General features: G+C 41.4%; 1 protein-coding gene across 1 annotated transcript in view; it reads left to right on the forward strand.

Moving 5' to 3' along the window:
* LOC308167931 (uncharacterized protein) overlaps positions 1-10,596 on the forward strand; it is a gene marked incomplete at both ends in the record, with an annotated part of 51,357 nt that extends 40,761 nt beyond the window's left edge. Inside the window, one exon of the mRNA XM_080542410.1 lies at positions 10,393-10,596. Coding sequence (XP_080398536.1) covers positions 10,393-10,596 — 204 coding nt within the window. The remainder of the gene's footprint in view (positions 1-10,392) is intronic.
* Between the last annotated feature and the right edge of the window lie 333 nt (positions 10,597-10,929).

Raw genomic sequence — 10,929 nt, forward strand, 5'->3', positions numbered from 1 at the left:
AATGACCCCAGTCTCGAGTCTGATAGTGGAGACCCCATTCAGGATTAAATCTGTGTTATTTTTGACAGCTAACGGATGGGTAGTCTTTATGGGAGAACTGCTGTTGTGATACTCTTAAATTGCGTCCTTCCCTCATTGAAGAAATCATTGATCTGACATAACCTTTTTGGTCAAGGCAATGCAGTGGAAAAGCTCACAACATACACTTCTACAGTTGATCAGTTGTAGTGTCTGATAAGGCAAGATCTATGTTTAGGTTTTTAGATTTTTGTACCTACTTGAAAATTATATATTTTTAGATTTGAAAATCAGCTATGTAAATATGTGAATATAGATTCACATCATGCTTGTGAATAATGTGTACTTTATGAAAAAAGACATGGTTGTGCCTGAAAATACTGTACAAAATGTAGGAAACCGTTCTAATCAGACAACCAGAGCCAGTAAAGTTATTGTTTGTCTAAGGGGGCCATGTGTATAATGTCAGTCATTCATTTCCCCTGTCAGCAGTCAGTGGTGGCTGTCATTTGATGGGACTAAGTAATGCATTTCATCTTTCACACTGCCCTCCCTCTCCATCTCTCACCATACCCCCCCTCTCTCATCTCACCCTGTGCTCCCTCTCTCCGCGGGCGTCTCTGACGAGCGCCAGTCACAGCCGGTTAGGGAGAGTCTCAGGTGGGCTATTAATGTCACATTCCCCAGCGTCTGTCTCTGTCATTGCTGTTGTCTTTGAAAACATGTCTTTGATTCGTGTTATTCTTTACTGTACAATCTATGTGAATTATTTCATTTTTTTAACCATTAAAATACAAATGTTTCTCTACTCTGTACTTAAATCAACAGTGAGAATAGACTTTTAGTTTTTTTTACATGGCTTTTCAAAATGGCATTTTAATGGGGTATCGATGTTCAGAGTTAAAGGGGAAGCTACAATGCAACTAGAAATTATGGTCTTCTTGTATGCTGCGGGATGTGTCACCTTTTAATTGAAGAGGCCACATTAAGGCAAAAAATGACCATCTGTCTAGCGACGTATGGGGAACAAGTTGATGTGTACCGAGAGACCAATGATTTATCTTGTTTACGACCAATGACACTGTTATAATGTGTGTCTATGCTACGTGGTCAATTACTACCAATAATATTCATGAGGTGTAGTACCCGTGGAGGCTGGTGGGGGCAAAAAACAGAAGACAGGTTCAGTGTAAAGCATGGAATGAGGAATGGTATGAAATGTGTTTGATACCCGTCCTCATTCTATTCCATCTATCAAATTTGTGCATTCTCTGATTTCTACTTCCACCAGCCTCCCCTGCAAAGATTGATAAAGAGATTGTGTGTGTGTGTGTGAGAAAGATATTGTTGATTGATTGAATGACAGCTCTGATGACACAGTCATTCTTCATGCTCCTCTGAGTAACATGGCAGAGAGACCACCTTTAGAGACACTGCTGCCGTACACACACCACTGATGACACACCATGTATCCATGCCAGGAAGAATCTGATGTTCTATAATTACGGGTTCCATGTTTTTTTAAAGATACTTTTAAACGTTTTCCTGATTTGTACATGGTGTGTCGTGTCAGTTAGGCATCTAAATGTAATCTCATCAAATCAAGAATGGCCCAGGCCAGAGGAACTGTGATGTGTTGTGCACTCGTTTGTTTACCTCTGAAAGGTTACCTCCGGCTCTCCTGTGCATTAGAAATGGTGAGAAGTCCATCAGCATGATTTATGGGAGGCAGCCGGGGGGTCTGGCTGTTCTCATGGGGATGAGCATTTCAAGAAGTGTCACCCATGCCATGTGTATGTGTGTGTGTGTGTGTGTGTGTTTTCAAATAAATTTAAAATTCAATATTCACCAATTAAAAACATCCAAAGTACCAATATTTCTGGTATGTTGTGCTATTACATTTGATCAAGGTCATAAAGCTATACGAAGATATGCATCAATGTACTGTCTCTCGTTCCATCCAATTACATGGATTAATTTAATGGATTCAGAGAAACTGGTTTGACCTACAGAGTGTAAAATACCTGAGGCAAAACCAGATGAATGTTGAATGCTGTTTCTGCAGAGAGCAGTGGAGGAAATGTAGGACATCATTTGTAAGTTTAATGGGGCACACTAATGATACAGCTACATCTGAATACAGCATGACAAACATCAAACAACCACAACAATTAAACAAAATTAGTGAGGGATGCAATTATGATTATTATTATTCAAAATTATCATAAAGATGTTATTTTTGAATAACTTGACTGGTTTTGGCTTGTGTAAGCCTTTCTTTCTCCCAAATCACAGTGTCTTTGTTTCAATCAGCGTGTGTGGGTGGACTAAATTCTCTGTGGCTGTTGATGTCTCTTGGGCTGACTCTGACTAATGGAGGCATTTAGTTATTGAGATCAGTTATTCCACATCAGCTTTGATGTTCTCCTGTGTGTTGTCTTCAGCTTCATTTCCTGTTCTCCTGTGGAGTGAATGGTTCAGATCCCAGTAGTACCGTGTTGGGAATAACAACTCAGTACTCTAATGCAGTAACCCCCAACGATCTGTGTTGTCCCGTCGTTCGTTTACATGGTTCAAATATACTGATCCTTCCTGATGTAAACACTCATGTTCATGATTCGACTGTATGAAGCTTTGAATAATTTTGAGCTCCCCTGCTGTGGCACTGTTTATTTGGTTATTAATGCACTCTGTGTTTCACACACACACACACACACACACGCACGCACGCACGCACGCACGCACGCACACACGCACACACACACACACACAGACACACACGCACGCACACACACACACACACACACACACACAGCAGGGTGTGGGGTTTGTTATTGAATAACTTTTATTTGCAGTTATAAATAACAATGAATCGATTATGACTCCTTGGCACTGCCCATGTGGCAACCAGTAGCAGGTGTTGAGTATTTTATGTGAGTGTTTTATTGTGTTTTTATTTTAGGGTTTAACTCATACATTTTAACTGTCGTCGTCGTCCCAACTATTGTTGTTGTAAGATCACTGAATAATGGACATCCTTTTTCTATTTGTGGCAATTTTTATCCTGATTATCGCTTTGGGCCTTCACCATTCCCAAACAATCAAAATGCAGTACACACAGCAATTTCTCTTGGGGCTACAGTGGACTCCATCTAGCAGACATAGAGCTGCTCTCTGTGTCGCTAAGGCTCTTCTACCTCCCGAGGGGAGTTCCCTCAATTATTCGTCACCGTGGTTCGCACCCTGCACTGGCTCCCGATAGCAGCTCGCATCAGATTCAAGACCCTGGTGCTTGCATACCAGGCAGCTTAAGGGACAGCCCCTGCCTACCTGAAGGAAATGGTAACCCCCCAAACTCCAGCCCCCTCACTCCGCTTCTCCACCTCGGCTGGCCGACTGGCCCCACCACCTCTACAGAGCAGTCGTGCTGCCCGATCACGTCTCTTCACAACTCTGGCTCCCCGCTGGTGGAATGAGCTCCCCACGGCTGTCAGAACTGCAAAGTCACTACCCATCTTCCGTCGTAGACTGAAGACCCACCTCTTCAGGTTACACCTTAACTGCTCCTCCTGAGACATCTTCTGCCCCTCAGCACTACATCTCCTGAAGACATCCGCTTTCCCCTCTACTGTGTCCCTAAAAACTTTTATTGCCCTCCTCGTACTGTTTCTCTGTTTCTCCAGTGTAAAAAAAAAAGTTTTAGAAGAAGGTGATAGAAGAAGGTTTCTCCTTCTATCAATGGCCCCCCGGGCCTGAGCTGGATTACTCTTCCTGCTACGAATGGTGGACTGATGATCCTCATGCTTAGTATTCAAATGTATTGATTGTAAGTTGCTTTGGAATAAGGCGTCTGCTAAATGCCAAAAATGTAAAAATTTAAATATATACATCCTTAAGCAAATGCCAAATCAGCTGCTGATGTAATATTCAAAGTTACACAAGAACTACAATCTATCCCACCGGATTCCCCCAACTTAATATTGGGATATTTTAACCACTGCAAATTAAAGGGCTCATTGTCAGGTTTTTATCAGTATTTCTCATGCCCTACGCGTCATAGTAATACTTTAGACTTGTGCTACAGTCCTATTAAGGGGGCTTATAAATCTGTCGGTGGACGCCCTGCTCCGATCATCAGGGCCCAGTAGTTCAAAACTTTTAATCTCAATCAGATCCGATCAGATTTTGAAATCCCATTTTTTTGTGATCCAGGATCAGACAACTCGGCCAGATTTTGTCCCAGTATTTCAAAGCAATTCAGGATAGGATCACCCTGATCCAGATTCAGACTTTTCAAGATTACTAGATCTTGAATATCAGTGCTTTAATCCTACCAATCTCCATCTAGTGGATATGAAAAATAATACAAGAAAGACAAGAGACCACATTGCAGAGACATCTATAATGTCTAATCATATTTTTAAATACATAAAGGACATAACATCATATTAGAGTACTGAAGAGGCGTTTTGCATGCCTCAACTATCTGAGAGTGGAACCCCAACGAGCATGCCGCATAACACTGGCTTGTATTGTGCTACACAATATCGCTGTCCATCCCAGAGTCCCCCTCTCTGACATCGATGATCCCCCAGAGCCCCTTGCACCTGGTGATGATCTAGGCCCACCTATGGATTTCCCTCTAAATGAGAGACTGAGTGGTGGTGCAATGCGAGATGCTATTGTCCGCAATTACTTTTGAAAGGTGATGACAGATGATGGACTTTTTTTTTTAAAGATATTTTTTCTTTAATCTAAATTACATTTGTGATTGACAATCTTTGTTGTGATACTTTTATGAGCATAAACATTTATGTCATCAACATTTGGTTGAAAACAAAATAGGCCACCACAAACGTGACCAAAAAACTAAAACTAAAATAGATTTGCCATGAAGGCTAAAAATTGTGTATTATTTCAGTTAACAAACTTTGCCATCTTATTTATATTTAAACATATTTGTAAATAAATTGTATAGTACATTTTGCTCTGGTAATCCACTGGAAATCCACCCCTCTGGTGGGATCAAGATAATCCAGTTTTTTTTAGATCAAACTAATCTAAAATAGGGATTAAAAGTTTTGAACTACTGGGCCCAGATCATAGCGTAGTCCACCTCCTACCAACGTATGACTGTGTTACCACGTGAGCAGGTGGTGTAGCAAAGGGTGAAGGTCTGGACTGCGGACAGTTCCCTTACTATACCCTTCAGTGCTGCTTCGAGTGCACAGACTGGTCAGTGTTCTTGGACTCTTCAGATGACATAAAATGAACATATGGCGCTTTTCCATTGACCAGACCGGTTAGGCTCGGCTCGGCTCGCCTCGGCACGCTTTAGAAAAGTTCCATATAGGATACGTTCTCCACTATACACAAGACACCAGGAACGACCCGGGACTGTAGGAGGAGTTACGTGTCATAAGAGCACTTCACTGTAATAAGTGCTGCTATACAGCTCAGCGGGGGGAAATGTGATATGAATTATGTCAAAATGCAGCACTATCGTGCACAGATCAGCCTTAAAACATAACGTTAAGTGCCTGTTACTTGCCGCTTTCAGTTCTAGTAGAGCTAGTAGTTCTAGTTCTAGCGCAGATGTATTTTTATGGCGTTCATGGCATTAGTCAACCAAATGCTCACATCCAGTTATCCGCTCACTGCTCTCCATCAAATATCGATAATATTACATAATAACAACTGCTCGGATTAGATAGCGTCACATTACCAGTGGAAAGGGGGAAATGCGAGATGAACTCTCATGCGCGAGTGTCATGCTCGCTCATGCGTTCCATAAATTCCTCCGTAGAACGGAAAGTCCTATCTATTCCATTCAAAGTGTTTTAGCCTTCCCCCTTTCCACTGGTAATAAGGAATTGGCAAGAATAGATCGATATAAATAGATCAGCATTTAAAAACAGATGAAGAGAATGATTACAATATAGAGATAAAAGTGTTATTACTGGAACTGTATTCTATTAGCGGGATAATGCACAGGGAGCGATGTATTTACTGACGTGGTGTGTAGCTACATTACGTTATGTAAAGACTATGTGATCCCAACCAAGGAAGTGAAAGTCTTCCCTAACCCTAAAGTCTTCCCTAACCCTAACCCTAACCCTGACCCTAACCCTAAAGTCTGATAAGTCAAAGGAAAGCTGCTTTTAATAGAGGTGATATAACCAAGGAGAGGGAAATAAGAAAAGAGATGAGGGCTGAAATTAAGAGCAAGATAGAAGCAATAACCCAAGAGCTTCCTGGAACGGCATGAAAACAATTAGTGGATGAGAGGGGGAATAAGGCAGTTAGTCTTGATGGTTGTAACTCTGATATACAACTAGCTGACAGTTTTAATGAGTTCTACTTGAGGTTTGATAAACAAGATTTTACAGAGCAGACAGATGAGCTGAGGAGCAAAATCTTTATTTGGTCTTAGGTTTTTGAGAAGGGGATAAAGAAGGCTGTTCAGCAGCAGGTGCAGGGTTCTTTAGATCCTCTGTCGTTTGCCTATAGAGCTGGCAGAGGTGTAGAGGATGCCACCCTGATGCAGCTGAACTGCCTGTATCATCACCCTGACAGGGCCCCCTGACTGACACACTTCTGCTTATTGATTTGTCTTCTGCTTTTAACACCATGCGGCCACATTTGCTTGTAGAGAAACTCCTCTATGATTTTAATCTTGATATTAATATCATTGGATAGATTTTAGACTTTCTGACAAATAGATCACAGTGTGTGAGAGTTAATGGTGTTGTTGGGGTTTATATCATTGTATACTGAGAAATGTAAGTCTCTCTACAGTAGTGGCAAATCTAGCACTCAAGGAAGGCCCATTTCCTTCCTGTAAGGGATGGGCCAAGATTTGTGGCGCAGTGAATAATTCTGACTATGGACAGGGCCCATAACTTGTGTAATCACAGATTTGTATGATTGGTTCCCAAGAATAGTGACCTCATGACCAAGGACAGTTCTATAAATATAAGTCCCACCCATCATTGGGGGCTTTTTGCTCTTGGGCTATTGCTTTCTTGCTTATTGGTCTGCTCATTTCTCTCTGCGCTCATGTAACTTTGCTTAATAAAAGGCCTCATTGGAGACAATTGATCTAAGCTCTTTGTGCTTTATAAGTTCTACTAAATCTATTATGAATCAATTATATCCCACAACAGTGTCCTCTCATAGGAGCTCCACTCAACCACTGGTTCACCCTTAGGATGTGTACTCTCTCCCCTTTTTTGTATTCTTTACACAAAAGCAACTTTTTAGAATAGACACATAAAGTTTGCAGATGACTCGGTCATAGTTAGCCTGCTGTAGGGGAAGGGGGGTACTAGATCATGGGCCAGTCATGGTTTAAGGTGTCTATCCTGGAACTGAATGTGTCTAAAACCAAGGACATGATGATTGATGGTAGGAAGTCACCTCCCTTCCCCAAACTCTCAGTTATTGAGGGAACTGAGATTGATTTGGTGGAGAACTACACATATTTACATGCTGTGTTTGATAATAGGTTGTGCTTTCAGGCTAATGCAGATGCTATTTCTAAGAACAACATCTTTACTTCTTGAGAAAAATGTGTTATTTTAATGTGTGCACCAAAATGATGACTCTGTTCTTCAGAACTTTTATTGAGTTGGTCCCGTCTATATTTGTATGGTGCAATTTGCTCGTCCTTTGTCTTCACATGAAGTGATTTTGCACTGTACTGTATTGCATTGTTGTCTCTGTCTGTGTCTCCTGTCTGGTATGTTGTCTGTCATGTTGTATTTGTTGTAACCAAATTTCCCCTAGTGGGATAATAACATTTGACTTGACTTGACTTGACAGCAAAAGACCAGTAGCTGTTTTCATTAATTACAGTCAATGTGATCATTAACGCCTCATTAACGATGAGCAATGTGCTCCAGATGTTTTACAACAGTTTCTTAAGGCTGATATTTATTCATACAGTAGCTTTGTTGTGGTTTGTTTAATTGTAGGATAGAAGTAGATCCCCATTTCCCAAATAAAACGTACCCTGGGCAAACAGTAATAGGCCTAGGCTTCCTGTGAACATTGGATTGCTACAAATGTAAATAATATAGCCTCGGTCTGTCTTCATGGAAATAAATTAGGTTTTTGAATTACCTTCTCAAGTTCCAACAGTGAGCAGAGAATTTCAACTGAGATCATGTCCTCATTCTGATTCCTGGGATTGAGTTTCATTATATAAGGAAACTGCTCGTCTCATTTGCCGACTCATTCAATATTGTAAATTGAAAACCTGTCACAATTCTATTACAGAATAACTCCCTCAACACTGAAAAAAGCCTAGCTCATCTCAAAATGCACAGGAAACTATTTGCCGGTGCTTGTGTATTTGAAATAGGCCTGTACGTACAGTACAAGCTTTGATTAAGGACAACTTTTTTCATGTATTCATGAGCAGGTCTGATAGTTTTCTGAATTGAGACGTTTAGATTGCTTCTGGTAATGAGTTAAAACGTTGAAGCGCGGAGGTTACATGAGACTGAGGTATGTCTTTCAGAGAGGCTCTCTCAGAGACAGAATGACCTGACATCAGCAGAGATTCAGCAGCTCATTCCTATCCCATGATCCCTGTGGTAGCTTTTTAAAAATAAATGTCAAGTCAGTTAACTTTACAATTCTACGTCTAAGTAAATGTTAGGTCTGAAATCCATGAAATAGGACATAGGAAATCACTTTGTAAAAGGTTAGTTGAATTGATATTTTGAGCTTGAAGATGTGCAGGAGGCTGGGATGTCTTACTACATGGAAATTGGGAAGGTAACAAATGTTCTACCAATACAAATACTTATATCTTCAAGGGTACCTGACAAGACAAGTCACTTTTTAACTGTAGTTTGGTTGCTTTGTTGTTACTTTCATGGTATTTAGATGAGGTAAGCAATTTGCATGAGCCTCCCTTTGAGCCTGACAAATACTGACAGACAACCTGTTTGTGAATTCTATAAATGGAATATTGGGTAGTACAAACAGCAAAGGAGTCTGTTGCTACAAAATTAAAGGTACCTACCTGCCTAGTAGAACTGAAAATAATTCCTCGACTTGACTTAAAGATACGTTTTTTTTGGTGGAGCTTTCATGCATGTTTGATACCCTTCCTCATACCATTCCATGCATTACAATGAGCCCATCCTGCGATTTCTACCTCCGCCAGCCTCCCCTGAGGAGATTACATGGTTACCTTCATAGAGAGGATGATTCAGTTTGGAAACTGACTCGTAGTGTTTGTCGGAATGTTTTCAATTGGATCAAATCTACCCTGCCTAACCTCAGGGAGAATTAGTGTCCCTGTCCATATTTTGGGCAGCGGGGCATGGCTACAGTCGTGAGCTAGCCCACCATTGTCGGTCACTGGACTCTCTCACTCACTGTGATAATCCCCTGGACATGTGAGGGAGCACAGAGAGTGATGCTGAGTGCTCAGCTGTGATATAGGTGTTTTATATGACAACGTCCTGTCGTTGATATCCGTCCATACCATATCCCTCACAGTACAATGTCAACCCAAATCAAATCATACACCCAAATCAAATGATACATCCAAATCAAATCAAAGTTGATTTATCATATGCACAGCAGTAAACCATACAATGACATGGTTCTGACAAACCACCTCTCAAATACAAGGATAGGAATACGATATAATAGTAATAACAAACAATACACAATACACAATATACAATCAATAGTACAGTGAGACAATACGTGTAGCCTTGGTGAAATATACACAGATTAGTTATATATTATAAGTAGTATCAATATGAATAAACAGCAATGGGTGTGAGTACTGTATGTGTGTGTGGGGGGGGATTGTTTATCAGAGTGACAGCTCTGTTAAAGAAGCTGTTCTGGAGCCTGAGGATGAGGATCCTGTACTTCATGAGTCTCTTAGATGGTAGGGGGTCAAACAGACCGTGGCTGGGGTGCGAGGTATCCTTGATGATGCTTGCCGTCCTCCATCGACACCGGTCTGCCTGGAGGGACTCGATGGTAGGGAGTTTGGTGCCGATGATGCACTGAATATGAATAAACAGCAATGATAGATGTGTGAGTACTGTGTGTGTGTGTGTGTGTGTGTGTGTGTGTGTGTGTGCGTGTGCGTGTGCTTATGCGTGTCCGTGTGCGTGTGCTTGTTAGCAGCTGGTACTGTGAGTGGGCAGCTGGGGGTATCAGTTCAAGAGTTGGCAGTAGAAACAGCCTTAGAAGCTGTTGGTCCGTGACCGGACTGGAGTAGCTGCTGTCTTTGATTATCTGCCAGGCCTTCCTCAGAAACCACTTGGAGTTGACATCCTGTATGGCTGGGAGCTCACTCCCTATGATGTACTGTGACATTTTTGCCACCCTCTGTAGAGTCCTATGGTCATGGGTGGTGCAGCTGCCATACCAGGCAGTGATGGTGGAGCACCTGTAACAGTCGGTGAGGATCTGAGGGCCCATGCTAAATTACCTCAGCTGCCTGAGGAAGAACAGGCACTGGTGCACCGCCTTGATCACTGTGCCAGTGTGATGGGTCAAGTCCTCGGTGATGTGTACACAGAGGAACTTGGCTACTGACCCTCTCCACTTCAGCCCCATTGTTGTCCACCCCCGTCCCCCCCATTCCCCTCCTGCTGCCTCCTGTAAGGCAAGGCAAGGCAAGGCAAGTTTATTTGTATAGCACATTTCATACAACAGGGGCAATTCAAAGTGCTTTACATACATTATTTAAAAATACAGCAAGAGGAGCATAGTAAGAAAATAAAAATTACAATGAATAAAAGCAAATATAAGAAGTAAATACATAAAAACATTTAATAAGACAATAGTTAATGGAAAAAAAGACATTGATAGAAGTGTTTGTGTTTAATCATAACTGCTGCAAAACATGATGTTTTTTATCTTAAATTT

The sequence above is a fragment of the Nansenia antarctica genome (genome assembly GCF_963989245.1).
Source record: "Nansenia antarctica genome assembly, chromosome: 11".
Classification (NCBI taxonomy): domain Eukaryota; kingdom Metazoa; phylum Chordata; class Actinopteri; order Argentiniformes; family Microstomatidae; genus Nansenia; species Nansenia antarctica.